This window comes from Astatotilapia calliptera, chromosome 11 (genome assembly GCF_900246225.1).
Source record: "Astatotilapia calliptera chromosome 11, fAstCal1.2, whole genome shotgun sequence".
Lineage (NCBI taxonomy): Eukaryota > Metazoa > Chordata > Actinopteri > Cichliformes > Cichlidae > Astatotilapia > Astatotilapia calliptera.
In genome coordinates, this window is record NC_039312.1 from 22,551,933 (window position 1) to 22,579,113 (window position 27,181).

A 27,181-nucleotide genomic window follows, 5' to 3' on the forward strand; every position below is an offset into this window, starting at 1 on the left:
AGCAAAACTGGTCATGCTTATCTTGAGGTTTCAGTATCAGTATTGATGCTTGACCGTAAGAGTTGATACGTCTAAACAGAACTTCAAAAGTTCTTGTGCCAGGAACATGTTGACTCTTTTGTTATGAAGTAAACAGATAAACAACGCCACTTTTTAGTTGACAAAATCTGCATGCTGAGTCAGAGATGAGCCAGTCAGTCCTCACAGCTGGACTAGAAGACTGTGTGGGGGAATCAACAGTCTATTTGCATGTGCATTTTTGCAAAGACCTATGTATGCCAAACGGGTTAGTGTAAGTGACACTTTATGTGTGACACAGAGGAAGACTGGGTGAGAGGGAGGAGGAAGAGTGAAGAGATGAAGATGCTTTTTTTGTTGCTACCTATAAAGGAAGGATGTGGTTTTTCTGAGGAAGCACTTGTCTTGCTCTGCTGAATGAGCTCTTTAGTATACTGTAATAGCAAAGTCGCGTGAGGTAACGCTCTGCTGGCCTCTTTAATAAAGGACTGGTCTACTACAGGATGCTTTTAAAAATTATGGTGCCTATAAATATAGTTAAGTGATACTTGCCTTACAGCCTATGCTTAATCTCTGTAGTCAATTTCACAGTATGCAAAGACGTTTTTATCAGGTCCTTTCCAGAATAACTAATGATTTCAAAGTAATGGCTTAACCACTCAGCGTCCACTCAATTGGTGATTCGTTTAGGAGTAAAATGATACAAAGGTATTAAAGGTTCATCCCTTTATAGGACATTTTCAGATCTTTGGCACATTCAAGCAGAAGAGAGCAAGACGAATGTCATAGACTGCAAGTGTGGAAAGAAAGTGAAAGACGTGCCCAGACCAGGTCCCTGACAGAAGCTGGGAAGAAGACACAACACGGGAGTAAAGGGAGAGCACGGGGATGTATTATCATTTATCGCACTGTAAATAAACGCGCCGTTAGCGTTTTGGGTCCTATTTTCCTCCACATCCCCACGGCTTGCCCTGGCAAACCGTGACAGAATCATCCCGCGTCGGTGGAGGCTGCACACTATTAAGTAGCTCCCTCCGCCGATGCTGATCCGCTGAGGGTGTGTGGCATCTTCCTCGGGCGTGGCCAGCAATCTTCAGCCTGCAGCCCGGCCTCCTGGTTACAGCCACAACCACGCACACACCTCCCTATAAATACACACGGAAAAAAATAACAGTGAACACACACACAAAATATAAAAAGGTCCACAACTGCTCAGGGACCCTGGGTCCCTCAGAACGTTTTTTAACGTTTCAACGTTGTCTTTAATTAAAGAGTAGTTAATAAGCAACCCCGTTTACAAAAAGCAGCTGGCACACCTTAATAATGTAAACAACATGGCCTGCAGAGAGGTCAGTTAAGCATCCATAGCAGATGGCAGCACCTGCCTGCAATGATGGTACTTGTGACACAAATGTGAAAGCTACATACATGATATGTAGTAATGTCCCCTCCCTTTCATCACTGTGCTGGCTTTTAAATTCCTCTTTATCCCCTGGGAGGCAATCTTTTACCTTTTCATTCATTAGATCACAGCTCAGGCCCCAAAACGCTTCTGGATCGTCTTTGGTTATGTTTTTTATCTGGGTCCGTCCTTTGGGAGGTTTACGGGCTTGCCCAGCTGTGAGCAGACGCACAGAAAGACCCAGAACCCGTTTGAGACATACATAAATACTGAGCCACCTACACCTACACGTTATTATTACAGCTGTTTGGCCACGCCATTAACTCTGCAGTTATTGAGTCAGCGGAGCGTTGGCGACTTTTCTGCACAGTGTGGCTCAGCACTCTGTAACTTCACTTGGTCTCGGCTTCATAGATAATTTCTGTGATTCCTTAATGGCGCCAAAAGATTAAGGGGTGTTGTTCAATATTTTGATATATACGATGCCCTCCCCCGCAATGACGAAGTGGAAATCGTTGCTGGAGAGAAGACTGTCTGGAATATCCTGCTTAGTCTGCTGCCACTACGATGGAGGACTGATGGATGGATGCCAGATTTTAGCACTCACACTGGTGCGTGGACGTGCAGCGGCTTGCAGTCCTTGCCACTTGTATACAGAGGTTTTCTGAATATGAAAACCTACAATGCAATGCTAGTATGAACTACTAGCCCACGCAGTCTTTCGCACCGAGGTGAACCCCTCCCTGTATTTGGGAAAGACTAAATCACCCTCTCTCCGAGATACTCTTTTTATCCGGTCAAGCTACTGGCCTATCGATGTTTAACTCTATGTTTTAGGTTGTGGATTGTTCCCTTAGATATCTGTGCATATATAGTCTAAAATTTAATTTAATATCTTTTTTTAATGTAGAAATTTCCAATTCATTTTTTTTAAAAAGCTGAAAATGATCGTAGTGTGCTTTTATTTACAGATAGCTCCACATCCCAAGTGTTTTATGATTCTTGTTATTGTCCTTATTGAACTGAAGTTGACTTGTCTGCTGGTTTAACGGCTTTCCTACAGGTTTGTTGTGTTTTTGAACCTCAGGTGCAGTTTTGCCAGTTTGCCTGTGAAACTAATTCCTGTGAAACGTGCGCGTCACAGCATTTCCCGTTTGAGACCGCCTCCCCTCTTCAGAGACTGGGCAGCAGCAGTTCTGTCGCGCTGCTTTCTCTAAAATATATATGTGTACTTCAGTAACTGAAATGCCGATTTCCACGCAAGGAGCTGAGGTTAAGAAATATTCCTCAGAGTGACGGTGGTCGTCCAGGTAAGTGACAGTTAAATATCTAAGCAGTGTGTCTGTGGGAAGGAGCGATTCATATCAGACTGTGGTGGGCGTTTGTGTGGTGGGTAGTTAAATCGAAACCAGTGACAAGAAAAAAGTTAAATGAAAAGTGCAGGTTAAGTTCTCAAACACGTCAGTGTAATCTGTAAATACGTAAAAATAAGACACGTCGAGTTTTTGTGCGCTTAAAAACACTCGAAAAAGTTTCTAATCTCAGCCTTTGACCGCGACAGGGAAGCGAAGAGGGAAGCTGCCCAAACAAGTGGCGCAGATATGCGACCTTCGTTTACTGAGCACAAAATCAGTCTCTCTGTGAATTATTTCTTTAGGGATCACACTGTCTTCACAGTAGTCACACCCAAACTCGTCCTCTTTAAGGTGTTTAAATTCATTGAATTAAGGGCTTGTTAACGGGAGAAGATGCATAATGTGCAGTATTATGTGTAGGATTGTATAAAGCACCGCTCTGCTAATAGTCAGCTTTAATAAAAAATCCAGGCGAAAACATTTGCAGCCTCAGCCCCCGCACGCGTTACATATCCGTATACCTGTGGCGTTACATTTGTGAGATAAATGAGATAAATTATTACCTGTGCAGCGGCTTGGAGAGAGTTTCGTTTAATCTTCTCACCATGCTGGGAAAACCACTTCTGATAATTCAACCTCTACCACACATACCATTTCATCTAATCTATTTAAAATTTCTGTCCAATACAAGTCTATGGACACAACGTGAACCCGGGGTTCACTTTGTTTCACTTCTGCTAATTTAAATGTAAAAAATAATTTTTAATAATGCTCCACATCTCTATGCAAACTCCTTCTATGTTATCAGGAGTTGAGCAACCAAACTTGGCAGGTCTCGGGGTTCTTATCTATCATCAGATGTTATGATGTCATTTGGTTGCCTAGCATTCACCTACCAACTGGATTAAATAGCACATTTTTAGCATTTATGCAACCATAACACCTGATAAAAGCACAGTATGTCTTAATGTTATGACACAATACTGTAGCATATGAGTAGTTCTAAAGTGCACAAGCAAACATGGTAGCGGCTGACGCGATTAGAGCTTTAAAATGCATTCTGCTCTCTGCCAAAATCCTGCTTTATGATTTTTGTACTGTGCCTATTCCTAAAATCCTTTTTGTTAATTACCATTCAGCTGACCAGAGAACAGACCGCAATCCTACACAGCAGCCAAGGGGCCAGTGCGAGGATCGGGGGCTGATGGAGTGCAGCAGCTATGCTATGCAACTACACTTCCTCAAATTAGTGGACTTTGGGTCATTTTGATTATGGAGGCCCTTCGGCACAGAGGACAGAGGAGTAAAAAAGCCTCTTTTGGCACCTTACTTTGCCTGATGGTGAGAACACCTTAAAGGTCACTGCATGAAGAAATGAGAAATTCCCTTGTTGGGAACTTCTCTTTGGATATTCATTGTAAATTCTTTGTTTTAGTGCATGTTCATCACCACTTTGGCATCGTTACCAGAGTCACAGGAAGTTAATAAGAACTGTAAACCTGACGAGTTTCACACTGAAGATGGAATATGTTGCAACAAATGCAGTCCAGGTACTGTATGAGCCACTGTATGTCATATATATCCACAGTGACAAGCAAATAATCTGAGACATCATCAAGCTAACTTTTTGTTTTTACACGTAATTTTCCTGTTTTAAGGTTTTAAGCTTCAAGAAAAATGTCATGGTCCCAAAGAGAGATCAACCTGCACACAGTGTCCGGGAGGACAGTACTTAGAATTTATGAACTACTCCCCCAACTGCCTACCTTGCAGAACCTGCAAAGGTAGAGCAACTTTATCCTTTCCTGACTCAGTCTAACATGTTAGATTTAGAAGTATATCTTCAGCTTCAGGTTTGCCTTACTTGATTTTCTTTTGTGTGTGTGTGCGTTCCTTTCTGCAGCTTTAAAGAATGAAATCCAGGTGTCGCCATGTTTAGGAAACCAGAACACTAAGTGTCGATGTAAATATGGATATTACAAGATTAGAATTGACAGCGAAACCTTTGATTGTCGCAGATGTAAAACGTGCAAAGCCGATGAAGTGGAAATGCAGAAATGTAAGCCTTAACTTATTCCAGTACCCACTAAGTCATGGCCCATAATGCATTTCTTCATGTGAGTCTAAATAGAAACAATCTTGCTGTTCACAGGTACACCAGATAATAACACTGTGTGCAGATGTAAGGACAATTACTACAAAGACAACGGCAAGTGCAAACTGTGCGAGAGGTGAGCATACGACTGTTGTATGTGAGCTTTGTGTGTGTGCGCATTGTTCCTATTTCACTGTTTGGGATTGTTTGTTTAAATGTTAACGGGGAAGTGTGTTTGTAGAATTGAAACTCTCAGCACATTTCTCAGTCTTTCCATTTGTTGGCAACAGAGAAGTTATGACACATGAAAACCTGAGATGTGAACAGTCACTGAACAAGTTCTCATTTGTTAAACACACGGTCTGTCTGTCCCACTCAGGGAGGAAGTAAATGTTTATAAGTCTTAGAAACACTCGAGTCAAGCCGATGTAGACAGATGTCTTATGTGGATGTCTTATACTTAAAAAAATAGAATTATGAATGTAAAAATCATGGCAACCCACATTTTGTGTTAGTTAATAATTTAGCATGTGGATAGGTACAGTGGTATTTATCATGGGAAAAAACCTGAGAGCCCAAGGGAACTTGCTGCCCGTACTTTCAACAATCCCGAGCTACATTCTTTCTAACAAATAAATGTAGCAATTAGTAGTGATTGTGACAGCTGAATAAGTGTTAATTCAACACTAATTACTTGCTTAGTGGTAACTTTGAAACAGTACTGAAAGTGTGAAAATGAAATTGCTTGAATTCATATGATGATGTAAAAAAGGCATCTTGGCTGTCATGTGAATCGTTTCCTCTTTAAGATGTGCTACTTCCTCGTCCGTGTTATGAAAAGTGTTCTCTCTTCTCCACAGTTGCTCTCCTCAGTGCAACCACTTGTGTTCAAAACCCACAATAGGTGAGCACCAACCAGGCCCTCTTTCTCACAAAAGAGTGAGCAAATAGAATAATCATAGATGTACTTAAGCATATTATAATATTATTAATAATTTTGTTGACTAAGACATAATGTATGTTTTTTCAATTCTCAACTCCAGTAAAACTTTACATTTTCTGTACATTTTCTTTTCTTATGTTTTAATATGGATCTATTTTTTTTTCTGTAACTCTCTAGCTACTTCAAAAGAAAATACGCCCAATGAATCGGACTCTTTTGTCAGTATAATTGCTGGAGCTGGAGCTGGAATATTAGTGTTGATGGTGTCGGTGGTTTTAATGACGTACGTGATCACGAAACGACAAACCAAAAAAAGGCTACTACGGTCCTCCCAGCGATCTGACACTTCCCAGGAATCTTGTGAGGTACGTTGATTTAACTGCCGGTCGTTACTTTTCTCAGTTCGGTCTACAATCTGCAGACAATAAATAGGATCTGCTCTTGTTTTATAGCAGGTCTTGGTGAAGAGTGAGGAACATTTGGAGACCATTGTGACAGAGGTTCCTCAGACTTCTGTGGCCCAAATGGAGACGTCCAAACTGCCTGACTGTGTCCCGCTGGAAATCAATCGTGAGTGTATAGCTCCTCATCAGAGGTCCAGTGTGCAAGCTTCAACAAAAAGTGCTCAGTTGTATCGCTTTTGCTCAATACCCCTATTCATTTCTCCCCCCAACAGTCTCTGAGCTGATCTATGCCGTCCTGGATCTGGTACCTGTGGTGCAGGTGAAGCAGCTGGTGCGTTGTCTTGGTGTGACTGATACAGAGATTGAACAAGCAGAGATGGATCACCGATCCTGCCGGGAGGCTCACTACCAGATGCTGCGGGTGTGGGCCTTACATTCAGGTGGAGGAGGACGAGGTGGAATGCTGCACAGGCCACTGTTCAATGAATTATTAGAAAAACTAAGAAATATGCACCTGGGGAAAGCAGCTGAGGAACTGGAGACAAAATATGGCATTCAGTAACTCTGTAAAACGTGCCAAGAGGAACAAAATGCTTATGAGCCCAAGTATTGCTGGCTTTAAGGACTCAATCGTGGATGCCAAACTGGCCTGGTGCTACAACAAAAGCAGCAGCTTTATTTCACAGTACACATATGAGACTGAAGACTTTGGGTCCTTCTTTGACAATCACACAGCGAGATGACGGAAAGAAACAACTAAGAACAAATGAACAAATGGCTGAAAGCGTCGCAGAAAACGTTTGCATTCAGATCATTTTCAAAGAGCTTTTTACAATGAGTAGTTTTTTACATTTTGAAAACCAGGATTATTTCTTTATTGCTGAGCAATATCTGAGAAGACTGATGCTACTCTCTTCACATTATATATAATCCTACAGCTATTTTGTACCTTTAAACCAAGCCAAGCTATACTCCCCAAAGCAAACTATATTTCCCAAAGACGCAGACATTCATTAACATGACCAGTGTTAAAGGCTAGTTGTTCCTCTGGCTCTAGAATGACAGTCCTACGCTGCACCAGTAGAGAAGTCCCAAGTTGGGCGTTGAGACAGTTTTGTGACCAAAAGTAGCCTCAGGAACAAATCTGACAACTTAAAAAACAAACAAACCCAAAATGAGCAATGTAAGTGTAGCGTGAGACAATGTGATGGTGCAATTGTAGAAATGCCAAAGCAGACAAATAGATTTTGAGGTAAAACATGCAAAAAGAAATGTTTGAGATTCCAAAAGAAGGTCTAGTTGAGTCATGCCAGGTAAATGTTGGCACGTACGATGGAAGAGTGGTGGAGAAATTGCACTCATTCGTTGTAGCGTAGGATTCAGGAGGCGTTATCACTGTGCGATCGGCATACCTCAAACTTAATATCCTGCTAAAGCTTTTTCCTGCTAAAATCTTGCAGTCTGAATGCACCTTAACCAATGTGTTATTTCTTTATTATCACTATGACAAGTCTCTTAAAATGGTTGATGCATTTTGTACCGTATGCATTTCTATGTAGTTTTATTAACTTTTAGGGGAGTCAAATGTATCTACTTTACTAGTGTGTTTAACTTAAGCTACCCATTTTTTTTTTATTGTAAATAGTTGCAATTAAAAAATAGTTACAAGTTAAACTTATTATTGCAAAACATGTATTTCTTTCTAGAGGGAAGTGGTGTATTTAATCCCGGTACCGTTGAGTTAACAGGTAATGTTTTAATAGGACAGTGGTTCACAAACATTCTGTGGCATGCTTCAACTTAAAAATCAATTTATCAACCCCCCCCCCCCCCCCCACCCCCACCCCCACCCCCACCTCCTTTCCCTTGCAAGAGCTCGTGCACGGTTTCTGTCACTCATTAACATTGATGAGGAAGGAACTTAAAAAAAGAGGGACAGAGATTCTAGTTGAATTTCAGTCATATGAAGGTCAGCACAGTAATACTGACAAGCTTTTTACCCCTTGATTGTGCATGTTCTTCCTCTGGTGCTGCACCCACACAGGGAGGCCCACCTTGCAGTTGAGGACCACTGAAATTGTATTGGAAACTTTGTGGTTCCTACTTACAGTAGGGCTGACTGCTGCCACATTCAATGATAAGCTTTCAATGAAACCCTATCATGCAAGCATTATTCATACTGCTATAGAAAAGAGGACACACCTGTTCCCAGTGTCTCTCAGCTGAGCGACTTTTATAATACAGTTGTTTCACCGTGCAGATTCACATAGCAATCAGTAACATTTGAATTGAAAAGTGTATTTTCAAATGGTTTTATACTTAAAACAAAAATATTTACCGACTGGATGATGATTGTCAATCAATGTTGCGCATCAATCAAATGTAAAACTCAAGTTTTAATAAATGTGTCATGTCTCTTTCTCTGTGTGTCTGAGTTACATGTGTGAAAAATGTAATTGTGCATATTTCACTGCAGGCACGCTGCCAGTCTGCATTCCAACGGGGCTTTAATCATTAACACGAAATGTTATCTTTCTGTGGCTTTAAATGGAAGGACGTTTTGCTTTAACCTAACCTGATAGTTTTATAAAAATTCTATTTCTTTAGCTACATTCCTTTGCCTAGACCTCTTCCCCATAACTCCCTGTGCATACAATATAAAACACTGAATCTCGTCTCTGTATCCCTTATTGGTTTCTCATATAATGAATAGCTGAACGAACACGCACACACTCTGCTGCTGTTTTTAAACTTTCCTGGTTGTTCGGGGTGATCAATAATCCTGATTGACAAGAAACAACAAAACAGATCACCTTCAAAGAAGCAAGGCACCACCTCCGCTTCACTAAGCACCTTAACTGCGACACATTAACCAACCCTCAGTGCTGATTTGTTGACTGCAGAATCCAGTCGTTCCTGTCAGGCCAGTTGCAGAAGGAAGGGGTGCAGATGAAAAGAGTAGGGAGGGAGGGACAAGCAAGCTAGAAAGAAAGGAGGTGGAGAAAGCTAACAGAAACCAAAGATGACTCTGTGAAACAAAATGGATTCAGCCAAGTCCAGGTAAACTTTATGATTTTATCTGTTAAAACAGCTGTTGGTTAAAGGGTAGACACTGCTTTGAAGGAACAGTTTGTTTTATGTGTTGACCACAGCAAGGCCCTGACACGTCAGAGCTCATGTGTAGATTCACGGACTCTGATTTGATTTGTTGGCTTGCTGAAGTTATAAAATTACCAACATGCTTGTCTTTATTGACTAATCATCATGTTTTAAAGAAGATCCAGTGCTGTAATTCCGATATAATTATAATTCACTGATCACTGAGTTACAGTAGGATATAGGCAGTGATTGTAAACAAGTATGACATGGTGATGAAAGCACTTGAGTCAGTGCGCTGATGTTTGACAGTAGAGTGACAGCAGATGCGTGCGGTGTACTGAATCTGTTTGCTCGTGTGAGAATCTTTGCTTTTACGATACTTTCTCAGACTGTCCAAATGAGAGTAGGAATCCTAGTAAAAGTGTTAATGTAAAACACACCTGAAGCTTTAATCCTGGCAGTGTAACAATGACACCGCAGGCTACAGCTGTAAATGGTGCAGTGGGGAGTGGGGGCTTAAGCTACTGCAGGAAATGTTACAAGGTAGAAATAATGACAGATAAGTCCAGGTGTGACACCCTGACCCGCACAGCTGTGTAACGACACCTGGAGTCATTAAAAACTGCTGGTGTCCTGTTTTAATCAGTGCGATCAGCAGTCTGTTCAGACGGCTCACTGCTGGTATTCGCCGTGTCACTCTGATCCTTTAAAGTCAGAATGTGGGTCAGTATTAGAGCATCGCTCACTTCAGACAGGAGCTCACGTGTATTTGACTGGTTTTGTCATCTGGTCTTTTTTTTTTGTGACTGTCCTGCTTATTTAATCTTTTTTATTGGAAGTAAATACGTTTGTCATTAAATCTGCCATGTGTCTTAATAATAATAATAATACATTTTATTTATGAGAGCCTTTCAAGTCACTCAAGGACACTTTACAATAGGATAAAACATTTAGTAAAACAATGGCAGAATAAGAACAATAAAACAAAAGCACAAGATAAAATTAACAAACAGTGGATTCACAGTGAATATGCAGATTTGAACAGATGAGTTTTGAGTTGGGGGAGAGAACCAATGTTTCTTATTTCTGGGGGCAGAGAGTTCCACAGCCTGGGAGCAGAGCAGCTGAAAGCTCTGCTTCCCATGGTGGTGAGGCGGAAGGAAGGTACAGCAAGCTGGATAGAAGAAGAAGATCGAAGTGAACGGGCAGAACAGGTAGTGGTTAACAGGTCAGAAAGGTAAGGAGGAGCGAGGTTATGAATGGCCTTGAAGGTGACCAGAAGAAGTTTGAATATTATCTGGAATTTCACAGGGAGCCAGTGAAGTTCCCGAAGAACAGGGGTGATGTGCTGGTAGGAGGGGGTTCTGGTAGTAATGCGAGCAGCAGAGTTCTGAACCAGTTGAAGCTTATGGAGGGATTTTTGGGGGAGACCATGCAAAAGAGAACTGCAGTAGTCAATACGGGAGGTAACAAGACTGTGGACAAGAATGGACGTAGACTGGATGGAAAGAGAAGGAAGCAATCTGTAAATGTTATGTAGATGGAAGTAGGCAGAACGGGTGAGATTATTGATGTGAGATTTATAGGAAAGTGAACTGTCTAGGATGACACCAAGGCTCTTAACCTGAGGAGAGGGGAAAACTGTGGAGTTATCGATGGTGAGTGAGAAATGGTTCGCCTTCAAAAGGTTGGATTTGGTGCCAATAAGGAGGATCTCAGTTTTATCCTCATTGAGCTTTAGAAAATTAGAGGCAAACCAGGATTTTAACTCGGATAGACATTCTGAAAGGGAGGAAGGTGGGAGGGAGGAATCAGGTTTGCAAGAGAGATATAACTGGGTGTCATCAGCAAAACAGTGAAACTGAAGATCAAATTTGCGGAAAATTGTACCTAGAGGGAGGATGTATATTATGAAGAGAAGAGGGCCTAAAACTGAGCCTTGTGGTACACCAGAGGGGACAAGGAATAGACGAGAGCGGAATGATCTTAGTTGAATAAACTGGGAACGGTCGAGGAGATATGATTGAAACCAGGCGAGGGGTGTGTCAGAGATGCCGAGAGAGGAAAGTCTGCTTAGAAGGACAGAGTGAGAAATGGTGTTGAAGGCTGAGCTCAGATCTAAAAGGACGAGAATGGTGAGAAGACCAGAGTCAGCTCCGATTAGAAGATCGTTAGTGACTTTAAGTAAAGCAATTTCTGTACTGTGATATGAGCGAAAACCAGATTGAAATCTCTCGTAGATGTTATTATTAACCAGGTGTAAATGAAGTTGACCTGCAACCACTTTTTCGAGTATCTTAGAAATGAAGGGTAGATTGGAAATCTGACGGAGTTTGTTAAAGTTGTTAGGATCTAAAGAAGGGTTTTTCAGTATAGGGGTGACTGGAGCAGTCTTGAATAAGGAGGGAACGATATCGGTGGTGAGAGAAGAGTGAATGATAGCAGAGATGAGTGGGAGTAAAGAAGAGAGGCAGGATTTCACAAGCCCTGTGGGCATGGGGTCAAGATGACATGTGGCAGGCTTTGATTTACATATGAACTCGGAAATATCAGATAAATCTGGAAGATGAAAAGTGGAAAATGGCTCAAAAAGGAGAAAAGGTTCTGGAGAGGGCGCAGACACAACATTTGATCTGAGTTGCTGGTGGATGTTATTGATTTTCGTAGTCCAGAACAGCATCAAGGAGTTGCAGGTTTCAGAGGAATAGAAGTGCGGTGGTAAAGCATTGGGGGGTTGAATTAGTTTGTTGAGAACTGAAAACAGAGTCCTTGCATTACCCTCATAAGAACTGATAATACCAGAGTAGAAGCTTTGTTTGGCCTTGCTGATGGAGTCTTTATACTGAAGTACGTGATATTTATAGATTTCTGAATCAACAGTTAAACCAGATTTCTTATATTTACGCTCTAGCTGCCGAGCTTTGGCCTTCAGAGCTCGGAGGTCAGAGGTAAACCAGGGAGCAGAGCGAGCGAAGGAAACAGAGTGGGTTTTTACAGGAGCCAGAGAATCAAGGACAGTGCATAGACAATTATTATAATATAACAACAAATCATCAGGAGTAGAATAGAAGTCCGGAATCTGAACATTGTCCAAACTGGTAGTGAGAATGTCCATATCAATGTTCTTGATGTTGCGGAACGAGATGAGACCAGTTGGCTTGGTAGAAGAGCAGCACAGAGTGAGGTTAAATGAAAGGAGGAAGTGGTCAGTTATGGGGATTTCAGTAGCAGAAAGATTCGAGGGAGTAAGACCAGAACAACAGACCAAGTCCAGGGTGTGTCCTTTAGAGTGAGTGGGAAAGTCGATAAATTGCTTAAATTCAGAGCCTTCGAGACAGGAGGAAAAGTCTCTGGTGAGCAGAAGGTCATTATTGTCCACGTGAACTTTGAAATCTCCCTCCAAGATCACATTTGGGGAGAGAGATGAAAAATGGGTTAGTAAATTAACAAAGTCACTGAGGAAGACAGGGTTAGGTTTGGGGGGGGGAGGTATACAGTAGCTATGATGGTGGGAATGGGTCCAGTCAGCTCACATGCAAGGACCTCTAGAGAACTAAAGGAATCAACATTAACTGACAGGACTTTCAAGTGCTGGTGAAAAAAGATCGCGAGACCACCCCCACGACCTGAGCAGCGGGGTTTGGAAAAGTAAACAAACCCCAGAGGAGTAGATTCATTTAGCTGAGAAAAGTCATCAGGTTGTTGCCAGGTTTCAGTTAAGCAGAAAAAGTCAAACTTACGGTCAGATAGGAGGTCTTGGATGAGAGGTCCCTTACTCGTCAATGAACGAATGTTTAGAAGACCGAAGTTGAGTGGAGTATTTTCTTTTTTGCTAATCGCGGTGGGCGCCTTGGGCAGGTGGGCTAGAGATTGATGGTTGACAGCCCAATCAGGGTTCCTGCGAGGGCGGCGAGCAGCAGACCAGAACGACACTTAAATAAACTTAAATTGTTTAAGTTAAATTAAATCTTTAAATAAATGAACACAATTATAAGTTCTGACATGTATTGAGTTTTCTTAATTTTACGTATTTTTTTAAGACTATTTAAAATGAAACAAGGCTCTAAATGGCGTACCTTTTGCTGTGCATTTATGTTGGACTGTTAGCTGTTCATTTGGACTGATTGCTTACACTCAAACTGTGTCACTGATGGGAATCCTGAAAAGTATTTTTAAAGTGGGATTTGCCATGAATGATCTGGAGCTTGTCACTGAGTTTAATGATAATTCAGTTTATCATTATATCTAGGTTGTGAGTCTGATGTGCATTTACTCATTGGATTTAAAAAAAAGTCCTAATAAAAGTCCTGTGAAAGGACTGTTTTCTTTTTGAAGAAGTCATCACACACTTTATAATGGCACTGAGTAACTCTGTGTGCTCCTCTTTAGCCTTATCCCAAACGCACAGCATGTAAACAACGGAGGGGGGAGTGAATCACCAATGGAAGAAACGGTGCTGCAGACTGTGGATGGAGAGAGGCAGAGGGAGACGGAAACCAGAGAGCCTGATGTCGTTGACGGGAAAGCTGCAGACCTAAACATCCACCACAAGAGGGCAGCAGACAAACACAAGTACAGCACAATCGGCTATCAGGCAAGTGGAGTGGGACAGAATTGTAAGGATGGGGCAAGCCTACTGTTCTGGCACCAGTGGGGGTTAAATTAAGTAGATTTACTTGAGTACTTTAATTAAGGTAATTTTCTTGTATATGTTTATAGGCTGAAACCCATTATTCCTTTTTTGTTTTGCAGCTTATTGACTTATTCTGGACAACTTAGTATTTAAAACCAGTTGAAGTATTTTTCATACATTATACTGATTTTTATAGAGATCAGCACTTTATGCAACTTAAATATTAAAAATATGTCATTATGAAAATTATAAATTGGCACTTGAAGCACTCTTACTTTGACTATTTAAATGTTTTATTGATAAAAATCCCTGTACTTTCACTAAGATGTCAAAAACCTTGACTTGTAAAATACTTCTTCTGTACCGAAGTACCGTGCATTAAGTTTAGATTCAGTTCTAGGTGTGTTACACTGTTTCAGTTCATTTATTTTCATTGCAAACCTCTCTTGTGCATACATGCTCACATGTCCCGCTGCATTTTTGTGCTTCCAGAGGCGAACGAAGCAAAAGGTCGCGAATGACTTTGGAACTCTGAGTAAAGGAACTTCTGCAGGAGCCAAACCCAGAACTGCACTCAAACAAGTCCTGTTCAGCCAGGGAGTGTCTGACAAAGCGTCTGAGGTATTGTGCTGTGCTCATCAAACTACATACTGGTTTTCTAAGGAACAGATACAGACTTGCTGTAAAGGCAACCGCCCACTCAAACGCCCACTCAAACGCCCAAATTCACAGCAGCAGTGCAGTTCATTCTGTTCCACTGTCATACTTTTAGATGTACCTGTGGCCAAAACTAACATCTATTTCTATTAAGGAAGGACTGATTCAGTAGAGCGTCATATTTTCCCCTCATTTCCCTGCCTGATTATTTTCTTCTTCTTTGTTATTTATTTATTCTCATGGTTTATGACAACTTCCCAGGAGCGAAGTCAACTGGATGGGTTGAAGCAAGTCCTGGAGGCCTTCTCTCTGTCAGAGGATCTCAGGTGGCGATGGAACGAGGAAAGTCAGGGAACCACGCTGGAGACGAGCTGGACAGATATAGTGCAGTCTCATTCAGTACGGGCCCTATCGTTATATATATATTTCTTTTTCTTACTGCCAACAAATCAAATTAAAAGAACAAAACAGATCAATTCATTGGCCAAGGCCTGACATCCTGTAGTTTATTCTCATGTGGTCTAAATGAAGTCCACAAATTGTTTATTTCAGTAAACCATGCCATTGTACATGCTTCTTATGCAGTGCCTTTTTAGGAAATAAAAGCACATTTTACTGGCAGGAACAATTGAGCTTGTGTCCCGTGTGAACTGTTGGCTGTGGGGGTGGCAAACAGTAATAGAGGAACTGATACTCTGTTGGCCTTATTCTGGCTGTGGGACTCGTTGATGGCAATAATCATTACACAATATGCACATTTGACATTCTTTCTGATGACCCTGACATTTCTTCTGCTTCCTCTTTTCAGACAATGTCAAAAATGCAGAGACACCAGCAGGAGGCGCTGTGGGAGTTTGTCTATACTGAACTCACATTCATCAACAAGCTGCTTATTATAAAAGACGTAAGATGTCACTCTCTAGCTGCTTACAGTCAGTTACATTAAAGTTTCAGAGCGGAGAAAGGGAGTTTCAACAGGATGTATAACAAAGTTGTGTCTGCCTCCCACAGTTGGTTATTGCGGCTCTTGTCCAATTGCACCAAAAAGGATTTCTCCAGGAGGTCAGTGTGCAAAGCATGCATTATCATTTAAATACTAAAAACACAACAGTTTGCTGCACAGTCACTTCACCTGCAGGACTTATTTTCCGCTGTTCTGCTTACCACTGACATAGATTGATTAACAACGAGAACATCCGCTTAAGATGAGGCAAAATACAACTCGAGTGCAAGTGGAACATGTAGCACAACAACACATTTCCACTGAGAAGTCGGAAAATATAGCAAAGCAGGGGAGTTAAACACATGTTTTTATTTTTGTCGCACTTCCTGTTTTAAAAGGTGACCCCCGAGCAGCTTTTCTCCAACCTCCCCTCCATCCTCGAAGAACATCAGCAGTTCTGGCAGGAGGTGGTTTATCCGATGTTACAGGAAGCGCGAAAAACAGGCAAGCCCTTTGACCCCATGAGGTTAGACCCTGGATGTCTCCAGGTAAGTCCCCCCCCCCCCCCCCTCCCCTCCAGTCTGAATGATACTGTACGTGCAGACAGTTTATATTACCGGTCAGTTATAGAGTCTCCCCCCTTCATTTGCACCTCTTACATCATGCTTCACCTCTATGTGGGTACAGGTTTTGTTTCCACGTGAGTTTGCTTTTCTGCACGTTGTTTTGGAACAAAACATCCACCAGATGTATGACATATAAGCACATTTACTCACGTACAATGAAGTAATACATAAAAGTAGTCCTGCAGGTGGAAACACTTGGGATATGTTTATATATTCTGCCATTTTTCTAGGCCTACTTGTATAAATTTATGTGCATATTGTTTTAGGACAAAGACACAGTTTTTGTGGTTTTGCCTCTGTACACCATCACAGTGGATTTTAAATGAAGCAGTTAAGATGCAATTGAAGAGCAGACTCTGAGCTTTAATTTATGGGTTTTGCAAAAACCTTGCATAAACTCTTTGGGGGCATTACAGACATTTGTATACAAAGTCCTCCATTTTTACAAACTTGTAAAAATGCACACCTGACTGATGGACAGTTTTATGGCCAGCTGATATCTGTTGGCTTGTTCTTTCATGGCAAATGAACCAGACACAATTTTTGAAGTGCTGGGTTTTTGTTTTAAAGCTTTTCAAAATAATTTTAAATATAAGGCCCAAAGTTGACAGTGCAAGTGAGGGAGGCTGTCACTGAAAACTCCACACAAACTTATCAGAGCGACAGTACAAACAGTAGACCGGAAAGACCACAGAAGAAAATGGCAAAGTGCATGATGACAGAATTATTTCCACAGTTAAGACAACAACTAACCGAGTCAAGAACATAGTATGAGGGTGGGGAGTTTGTGAAGTGGGTGGGGGGGTAAGTGAAGTGGGTGAGGGGGGATATCATTATAAAGATCTACGCCTTCTTGAACAATAAACAGGTTTATAACCAGATGCAAACCGCTGGTTATGCGCAAGAACAGGAAGGACAAATTAGACTGCTCCAGAAAGCATCGAAAGTCAAAGAGGTGTCGATGCAAGTGAGGGAGGTCATCACTGGACTGAAAAAGAAAAGAAAACCAAGACAGATAAATAAACCAATAAGTAAAGAAGGTACAGTCTTAAAAATAAAGACTATGTGAACCAGCTCAGCTCAACCAAAAGAAAGACCGAGGAAGATAACTAAAGTGCATGATGACAAGGTTATTATCTTATAATGCTCATTTTTATATTATTACTGTATATTATTATTAGTGAATTACTTCCATGATTAAGAAAAAACAACTTCACAACATCTAACCGAGTCAATAACACTTGTGGGGAGGTAGGTGTACTATTGTCACCGTCTACAATCAAGTGACGCCTTGATGAATTTAAATGCAGAGGGTTTACAGCAAGGTGCAAACCGCTGGGTATACTGAAGAACAAGGTAGCCAGATTAAACAGTACTCAGCATTCATCCATATGTTGTAAAACTGATCAGACTGCAAAAGGATGAGGACTAAAAAAAAGCAACCCGAGGGTTTCTCAAAGCAAAGAAATGGGATATTCTGAAATGGTCAAGTCAGTCACCAGGTCTCAACCTGAAACAGCAGCTTTTACAGTTACTGTAGATAAAACTAAACCAAGTATCCAAGTCTGCACTTCAATCACATGTTTATTATTTGAGTAATAATTCACTGCGGTGGTGTACAGAGGCAAAACTGCAAAGAAATGGTGTCTTTGTCCAACAAACTATGGGCGTAACTGTTCATGCAACAGGGAAATTTGAAGCTCTTCATGTGCGTCACAATGGAGCAAAGTGAAGTATCCAAGGGTTAAAAAGGCATATTTAACTAGATGGCGGCGTTAAAGCTAGCGCTAACCTCTGCATCGTTAATAATAATGATAAACATACTGATGTGACTTTATGGGGACTTATCCTTTTCTTTTTTCCCCCAGTTTCATAAACGCTTCTCTTCCTATCATGAATACTGCCTGAAGGAGGAAGACAATCTTGAATTCTCGCGCAGGCAGATGGAGAACAACCTACATTTCTCCACTTACGTCCAGGTACAGTGAAGCAGCAGTAACATCCATATACAGCCTGTGCATGCATTCTATACATCTGAAGATCAAAGAATTGCTCTCCCACACTAACCCAGTTATTATTTCAATGTAATTCATTTTAATGACTGACTAAAAGTTCAGTTGCTATTGGTTGTGTTTTGTGGTTTGTAATGTTTTCATAAGCTTGTGGGCGACTTCTTAGAGCTGCTTCCTGACGGGCACCAACGTCTTCTCCAAATGATTCAGCCTTAACAGCGGTGTGAAAGATATCTAGTTCACAAAGATTTGTGCAGAAGATTTATGGGAAAAGAGGCTGCAAGAAGAGTGTGACCTACAACACCTCTTACATATTTGGCTAACAGGCAAACGATCCTCACTTTGTCCCTGAGAGAAGAAGCGAAATCCTTGTGGGGATGGTCACGTCTGGTGTCGAAAAAATCAGAATCATCACAAACATCGCTGTGACGAGTCAGAAAGTACCTTTAGATGAACATAATCATATTTAAACTAAAACCAGTTCTATATTTGTAGATATTTCCAGCAGAATCAGCTAGTGCTACCTTGTGTTTAACAGTTAAAGCCTTCCTTTACCAAGAACTGGCGCTTACTGGGCAATGAGGGTGTGGCTGTTAAAACAAAAATAACTCATTTAAGGTTTTTTTCTTTTTCCAGTTATAGTTTCATTCAGAAGGTTTTAGAGGTGGTTCTGATATCAGTCACAGAGTCTTCTGGCAGTTCATTAATAAAATTATAGAGAAATCAGAGACTTCTGTGAATTGTCTTCACCTTCTTGTTTAATCACTGTGAAGTCGATGATTTTATCAAATATATAATTAGTGCATTCGTTAGATAAAGACAGGTTTTTTTTTTCAATTCTGTCTCTCCACATCACCACAGTGGGTTTTTAATCAAATGATCAATATGTGATTGAATTGACTTTCTTTGAATCTGCTCCTTCCATCGATTACTCGTGGTGGTACAGCAGGACTTGCTGTAATTCAAAGGGTTTAACAAAGTGTAGAAGCCATGGACATCATTAAATGCTGTTTCCCTGAGATGCTCTGCCAGGCCTTCAGTGAAGCAAAATTCAGTTGCTGCTGTTTGTGGTTTTCTTTTTTCCGCCTTCCGTTTTATCTTCAGTAACTGAAAAGCTGCTCTGTTTGATGTGACTGACTTGACCATTGCAGAACGTGTCGTGTCTTTGCCTTGAGAAACTCTTGGACTGCTTTTCCAGTTTGCTTCGGGTCACTATCCATTTGCACTGTGAAGCCCTGCCCGATCGGTTTTGTAGCATTCGGATAAGTCTGATATATGTAGCATATGTAGTTTTATGGAAAAATCTAATCTGTCCTTTCTGCTCTTGAGCGTACCCAGTGGTTTGCGCATTGTTGTAAATGTGCTATATTTGCACTCATGGAGGCGTCTGTTGATTGTAGATGTTGATAATGATGCAGCCACCTCCTTGACAATGTTTATGACCTGATTAGTTGCTGTGTTGTTGTTGGTCTTGTTTGTCTTAAACGTGGAAATAATTCTGTCACAATGTCTTGTGTGACATCTATTTCACTTTCCCTCACATCTCTTTGGGCCTCGTATTCAAAATTACTGGGAACTTTGAATCACTTGCAGATATTATGACTGCTTCATTGTGAAGAAATAACAACAGACCATGAAACTGTTTGTCACTCTGTCTAGATGCGTAAAGAAATTTTTTCTAAATTGCTGAATAATTAATTTTTTTTCTTGAACCCATTGAATTGAAGTTGAATGCCTGCTGTTTAGTCACGTAACATCCGCTGTTGTGCTGTACAAAGGCAAAACTACACAAATTCTGCATTATTACAATGAGTCTTGAACTTAACTGGATAGTTTTAAGAAACTTGGTTGTCAGGCTATCAGTTTTATTTTGAAAGCATCAAGTTGAGTTTATATTCTTGTGTTTTTTTGTCCTTTCCAGTGGGTAGAGAATCATCCTCAGGGCGATCGGATGCGTCTTGGAGACATGCAGGCCAAACCCCATCAGAGGATCACAAAGTATCCCCTGCTGCTCAAAGCTGTGCTCAAACACACTCAGGACCCTCCTGTGGAGCACACACTCAGAGGCATGGTGAGGATTAGATACCTTTAAATAAAATCCTTTTAAATTCACCACAGAATGTTTTTCCCTTTATAGATGCAATATGTGAATCATTGCATCACACTGGCCTCCTTTGTCTGTTCCCCTGTACAGTTGTTCAGTGTAAAAAAATTTTTGGAAGGTATCAATGACTACCTGCGACTAAAAGATGAGCAACACGCACTCAACATCTCTGCTCAGAGGTTGGATGGGTATGAGGTGGATGGACTAAATGAGGAAATCGACAGGGTAAAACACATCTTTGTCATCATTTTGTCACTTTTTTCTGTTCTTTGGAGTTATTTTGTAGCTTATGGATTGACCTTTCAACAAAAAATAAACAGACTTACTTCATTCTTAAGCCCAGAGGACATTCTGTGTTGAAAGTGTACTTTTGTTTTACTGCAATAAAGTCTACACAGTGCATTATACATAAAAAGTGCATTGATGTTTGTGTGGCTTGAAATCTGGAGAAGAGAAAAAGTTTAATTCAAAGATGCGAGAGCTTAGATGTCACATCTGTGTTTACCTTGTTTTGTGGATGTAAAGCACGAAGTGCTGTAATGACTAAGTTCTGTGGGCACTGAGTTTATTGTTGTGGTTTTCTAAATGGTGGGATTCACACAAGAGTGGGTTACATATTGGTGAGATGCAGCAGGTCAGTGTTGAGTTTATAATCACTAGTGCGTGTAATGTAGTGAACAGGAAACTCAAAAAGATATTACCTCTATTCTTTTGAAATGCTTTTGATATTTACATGAGGTTGATTTCATTGACAGCATGTCCGAGAAGTCTGCAAGTTTGACCTAACGTGCCCCATCAAAGGTGTAGGTTCTGAAGTTGTACGCAAGCTGCTGCGTGAGGAGAGCTTGAAGGTTCGAGGCAGGAAAGACAGTAAAGTGAGCAAAAACTGTGCACTTAATTATTATGATTTTAATTTGCGTTCCTCAAAACTACTACAAATTACTTTGTATTTATTAATTTTTTCCCCTTTTCTTGGTATGATGTAGCTGGAGTTGGTGGCTCTGCTTTTCTCAGATGTGCTTCTACTCACCAAAGTCCAGAAGAAAACAGAGCGGCTGAAGGTGGTTCGACCTCCTCTGGCTCTCGACAGGATGTACTGCATACCACTGAAAGATGGCTGTGTGTAGCACTTTCTTTTAGACTAGAGTCGAGACACTTGGATGTAGCTTAATTATTATAAAAAGAACAATCTAACTGTCTGTCTGCTTCTCTCAGATTCATTTCTCCTTGTGGAGGTAGGTGAGCTTCAGAGTGCTATGAATGTCGTCATACTTGTCGCCAGCACCTCAGAGAATTGCTCCATATGGGTGTCCACCATCGACCAAGCGAAGGTATCAGAAAATAAAATAAAATATTAGAAATTTTGAAATCTTTGTAGTCTGGCTTAAACTTTATCTGTAAGAGCACCATACCCTTTGCTATGAGAATGACAGTGTCAGGTTTTGGTTTAGACCCCACATAGTTGACAGAACTTTAAAAGCATCTTCTTATTGCAGCCATTCAGTGTTACAGTGTTGCTATTTTAACACTGATATAAATAAGACACAAGCTCAGTGACCTATTTTCAGTCATGACTCTGGATAGTCATGTTTTGGAATCTTTTTTTAAATTCCTCCAGAAAAATATTTAATTCTGCCAGATTTCCAGAAGTGAGAGCAACTCCATCCCTGGCCTTGTTAGCAGAGAAACCCATATCATTTTTGGACACTACTCAGGCAGCCAGCTGTTTAAGGAAAACTAAACATGTCACTACTGGTCCAATTGGGGAGGGGACCAGAACAGCTCAGCTGCTGTACACTGGGGATAAAAGGAAGGATGGATAAAAGTTACTTTGTCGTCACCTGTTAGAACAGAAAGCTGCAAGAATGCATGCCTACTTTTTACTGTCCTGCTTTGCATAATTTTCCATCTTCTCAGTGGAAATGTATCATTGTGCACTTGAGTTATGTTTTGTCTCAGCTTAAGCGGATGTTCTTGTTGATAGCCAGTCTATGTCAGTGGTATGTAGAGCAGTGGAAAAAGGCCGGCATGTGAAGTGACTGTGCAGCACATTGTTGTGTTTTTAATGCCTTCCAATATATTTTGAACTAAATCTGAGTTATCAGACTATCTGCAAAGTTGGCTCCAAAAATTAAAAATATGCATATATATAACAAAATTATTTTTTTTTCAGTTATGATTAGAGTCCGATCCTGAACCTCCTGAATTTGGCTTGTGTTGATGTGATATTTTCACTGATATATCCACGGATATTTTCATTTTTGTTGCACAACTTGTCATATTTGGTCTATCTAGCATTTGTTTTTTGATAAAAAAAATTCATTTTAAGTCCTGCGAAAAACTTTACAAGACTGCCTGATTTTTTTGTACTGCCCCAAACGGGGAGATTTGTCCCAAACTGCAGATCCTGGTTAAATTTTATCTTGAGAAAGTCCAGTAAAAGAAATTAAGAATTTAAAATAGGCTTTTATTTTCAAAGGTGCCTTTTCAGTACCCGCCCACAATTCAATCCAGTTTCATAAAACATCTAAAACATAGTATTGACATAGTATTGCTAGTAGAACTTGGGGTACTTCATGTAAAAATGAATGGCAGATAGAATCTGTGGGCTGCATTTGCAAGCCATTTATTAATTTCATGTCGTAGCTCCTTCGTTAGAGCGTGACGGCAGTACTTTCAACATTTTGGTGGAAATGTGTGGAACCAGTAGGTGGTAAATGGGTGTTTTTATGTGTGAACCAGTTGAGTCACTTTTTTTCTTTGGATGGTTTGTTAGGAAACACTGAGGCAGTTGAGAGAGGCAGAGCACCACAGACAGGAGACAGAGACAAACCAGCAAAATGAAAACCCTGTTAAAGAAGCAAAGACAGACGATGTGGAGACAGAAGAACAACCTGTTGCACAGCCAGGAATGGAGACCTCGATGGACGAATCCACTGATGATACTTTTATCTCTAACTTGATAAATGGGTTGGCAGAGCCAGAACCGTATCAATCTCCAGATGAGATGACCACTAATAAAAGTGAGTTACCTTTTTGGTGCACAGAGCCCAATAACACTGAGGACAAAATCGGGCGCAAGAGGCGTTCACCGGCTTTCAGGGGACATGAATGGATAGAATTGGGAGTGAGACATGATCAAAGTGGAAACCAGGGGGAGGATGAAGACAGAATTGTTGAATCTCAGATGACAGAGGAGCAGAGCATGACTTTGAGACAGTCTTTCCCTCCTCTGGATTCTCTCACAAGTGCTGCACTGCCATTAAAACACAACACCGTAAGAAAATACAGTTTTTTACCAGGTGAACTCCCAGATGTTGACTACCCAACAAATGAAGATGACACTTTACAATCTAATTATCAACCGATAATAATGAAGGGACCTGAGTTTTTAAGACAGCAGACTCAACAAGAAATATTAACAAGAAAAGACTCAGATTCCCTCTCCGTGAACCAGGACGCAGGGAGAAATTCCAGTGGCAGTCTGTTTGGAGACACTAAGACACCTCAACAGGCGTGGGTCTCCAGAAATATAAAGTCTCCTGGGATACAACGGAGGAGACCAGTCAGCACAAATCCAGCCACTTTTCGCACATCTAAGGAGTTTTTTCAGAGTTTGGAAAAAACTGGGGCTGCTTCAAACAACTACTCTTCCTCTAATTTTGGCTCAGACTACAACCCAAAGCTGAAAAGAAACTCTCTTCCTATCTACATGCCCTGCCAATCTGATCCACAGCAGACACTCAAACTGGGCACCCTGAAGTCAAACCCAGACACGTTTTGGAATGATAGAGTCTTTTCTGATCCCCAAGCCTTCTCTGAATCTGAGCTGCCTGACAGGAAGTTGGAAAACAAAAAGCCCAAAATAAAAACCCACAGAAGTTCTTCTGTTTCCAACATGAAACCAAAAGGAAAAGCCAAACTTCGCCCCAGTAGCTTACACACGCCACCCCAAACAGACGATGAACATTCCTCACGACTGGAGGGCCTTTTAGAAAGAGCGAAAGACAGAGACAGGGGGAGAGGAGGATTTAAAAAAGACAGAAATTTAAAAACAACAACTCTGAGGTCAAGATACCCTTCTCCTTCTCCCTCATTTTCTGCCACATCTTCGCCGTCACGCAGTGATGGAGACAGAGACACAGACTTGGAGGAAGTGGAAGTAGCAAGACCCAAGGCCCTCAGCGTGAGTCAAGGATGGAAGGAGCAGCTGGTAGATGGAGATGAAGATGAGCAGGGGAACAGGTCAGTATATGGCAGTGATAAGTTCCCTTTGTTTTCATTCTTATTCACATTTTATTTAAAAGGGACCTTTTATCCTCCTCCATTTTCTGTCATTTATCTAATCCCCGCAAATGAAAAGCTCAGGCTTTTGTTTCGCTCTAAATGTTCGTTTCAACCTACGAATGACGTCAAAGAGGGGCCATATCCCTAATATGGTCTTCTCAGGCACACTGCACTGACTGTAAGAGCGTGCACCCCACCCACCTGCTGTTCAGAAAACTTTTATTTTTTAGAGGCATTAATGAGAAGAAAGCTGGCTTATTTCAGCCTGAGGCTGGAACAAAGCCCATTACAAGATAAATTTTTGAACTGTGAATCATGCAAAGCTACTCTAGTAGAGTCCGAGAATAAACACAGAGCTGTAAACAAGCACTACCAGGACTACTGAACATTTAAAAACAAGTGATTACTGCCAGGCAAGTGATTTTCATCCTCTAAGAATAAAGACATAAGGAATACATGTAAAACAACAGCCCTGAACATTTACTGTCACACACAGACAACAATCAGAGAAAACATGCACCTATCATATCAACTCAAAAGATTTACATATTACATATTTTATCTTTAGATCGTTATGGGTATAAAAGCTTTCCTCAGAATAGCTAAGTTATCAAGATGAAACAGAGCAAATTGAGCCTTAAAAGCCACAGTTTTCCATAATGTTCAAAGAAGATTTGTTACATTAAAATTTCCATTGACATTTGAAGTCACTTGTGGTATTACAGTATTTGTATCTTCATAATGCTTTGCATTGCTGCTGATTTCTGCTGCATACTGCACTTACCACAGTAAAGACCACAGTGGGGTCGAGTGGGTTGCTTTCTCTCATGTGCCCCACATACTGACAGACTGAGTTGAAGCAAATAGTTTACGCTGTAGTGCAGATCAGACATTTAACTAAAAAAACTCACTGACTTAAAATAGTGGACAGAGTTAGCACGCATCACTTTTAAATATATCTTTAAGCCCATAAAGCTTCTAATCTTTAAATGAGTTTTCAGTGAGGTGTAGGCTGGTAACAAATAGACCGTTCTGTTACAGTGGAAATGTTACTGTCTCTAACCTCAATGTGCTATAAGCACGCTTAGGTTTTGATTAACATAATGAATAATAATGAAGCAAATTTCTTTCTCACAAAACACTGAGAAAAAAAAACATTTTTCTTGTTTTAAAGTTCGTTTTTTATGCCGGAGTCAGCAGCACTCCTAAAATATCTTTATTTACTTTTTTCTAAATTTAAATATTGTTCTTTTGGTTAGTAAAAAGTATGTATAATTCCTCAATTATTGTTGGAACATTCATTCTAATTTAGTGTTCTTACAATATTGAAAACTGTGGATCTTTATACATAACATTATACATAATGCTTATGCATTATACATTATAACAGGTATTATGTAACATATAATATCTATATAATATGTATTAATATATCATTCTACATGCTATAGAAAACAGAGATATAAGTACTGAAGTATAGAGTTACTTTTACTGTGTTTTTGTTTTTACTATTTTGAACTTCTTCTTCACTACGCCGTTAATTAAAATAGCCTCCTCTACATCAGTTTAGTAACATTAGTTGCAACTCTTCAGAGTCAAATTAGTAATATAAAATGTAATTTTAATCTTTTTATAGACTCAGTTAACACTTTAAGCCTGTGTTTACACAGCTTTACACTCGGAGCGATGTGCACCTTAAAGCATCAATAAATATGTTGTACTAAAAGCAACATAATGGTAAACATGGACATTCTGCATGTTTATCTTTAATGTTGTCACTGAAAGCACATTGCTTTATATATATGTGCTTATTAAAAATGCATCATCCGACTTGAGGTAGACTAAAAGCTCTTTAAGGGGTCACCTGATTGTGACCCGGTAAATGTTGAAAGAATGATGACCTTTGACCTTCTGTTTCCCCCTTTCAGTGTGTTTGCAGAAGGTGTAAATGTGGATTGGCCCGGCTGGTGCTTTGATGACGAAGAAGTTAATGATCATTTACGTCCTTCCACAAATGGTTTTCTGGAGGAAATCAACCAATCTTTGGCCTTGTGTGGTATCAGCGAACTGTCGGAGCAAGAAGATGGCGAGTGCAGCCAGGTGTAGCGTGAAAGCGGCATTGCAGCTGTAGCCACAGAGTGGTTTCAGCGCTAAACTGCCAGCCAGCTAGCTGAGGTCAGTCGCAGTGGGTTGGCTAAAAACTGTCGGAGCAAGAAGATGGATGTGGATCTTAATTTCAGAGCGATGAATTGACAAGGATGGTAGACTTTTTATAAAAAGTTGAAGCAACCTAAGGAGGGAAAGGAGATTTACAAAAGATACTTCTTTGCACAAATATTTTATTTGTAGCACATCGGTCCTCACTGTCTGAATTTTGGACCATTAATTATTCTGAAGTGAATGTAAAATAGCGATAAATGTAGTCAGTGTTTGGTTTATAGAGCTAGTGTTTGATGTAAATACTGAAACTTGTTTTCTAAGTTGCTGTGTATTTTATTTATACGAGCACCAATAGTTCTCTGCCACTGACCAACAATAATTCGACTGTGCATACGTGTAATAAACAAAAATCGATGTATTTCTGTTAAATGCTCTTTATTTGT

The 27,181-nt window shown here is 40.5% G+C and overlaps 2 protein-coding genes across 3 annotated transcripts; both read left to right on the forward strand.

The window, feature by feature from the left end:
- Positions 1-2,502: 2,502 nt before the first annotated feature.
- On the forward strand, positions 2,503-8,638 carry tnfrsf1a (tumor necrosis factor receptor superfamily, member 1a). Of its 2 annotated transcripts, none has more exons than XM_026185473.1 (10): positions 2,503-2,730; positions 3,915-4,116; positions 4,211-4,325; positions 4,434-4,559; positions 4,679-4,834; positions 4,928-5,006; positions 5,731-5,774; positions 5,991-6,178; positions 6,269-6,383; positions 6,490-8,638. In XM_026185473.1, exons 2-10 carry the CDS (start codon positions 4,048-4,050, stop codon positions 6,777-6,779), a joined length of 1,182 nt encoding a protein of 393 aa, XP_026041258.1. In that variant the 5' UTR covers positions 2,503-2,730; positions 3,915-4,047; the 3' UTR covers positions 6,780-8,638. The 2 variants fall into 2 exon arrangements, with proteins under 2 accessions (XP_026041258.1, XP_026041257.1); XM_026185472.1 differs by having other exon boundaries at positions 2,506-2,730; positions 6,266-6,383.
- A 576-nt stretch (positions 8,639-9,214) lies between these two features.
- plekhg6 (pleckstrin homology domain containing, family G (with RhoGef domain) member 6) lies at positions 9,215-27,167 on the forward strand. Its single transcript, XM_026185475.1, has 15 exons — positions 9,215-9,277; positions 13,706-13,910; positions 14,442-14,570; positions 14,868-15,005; positions 15,415-15,510; positions 15,618-15,668; positions 15,948-16,097; positions 18,044-18,154; positions 20,109-20,258; positions 20,382-20,516; positions 21,047-21,166; positions 21,278-21,410; positions 21,507-21,622; positions 23,068-24,536; positions 26,507-27,167. Exons 1-15 carry the CDS (start codon positions 9,258-9,260, stop codon positions 26,682-26,684), a joined length of 3,201 nt encoding a protein of 1,066 aa, XP_026041260.1. The 5' UTR covers positions 9,215-9,257; the 3' UTR covers positions 26,685-27,167.
- The last annotated feature ends 14 nt before the right edge of the window (positions 27,168-27,181 follow it).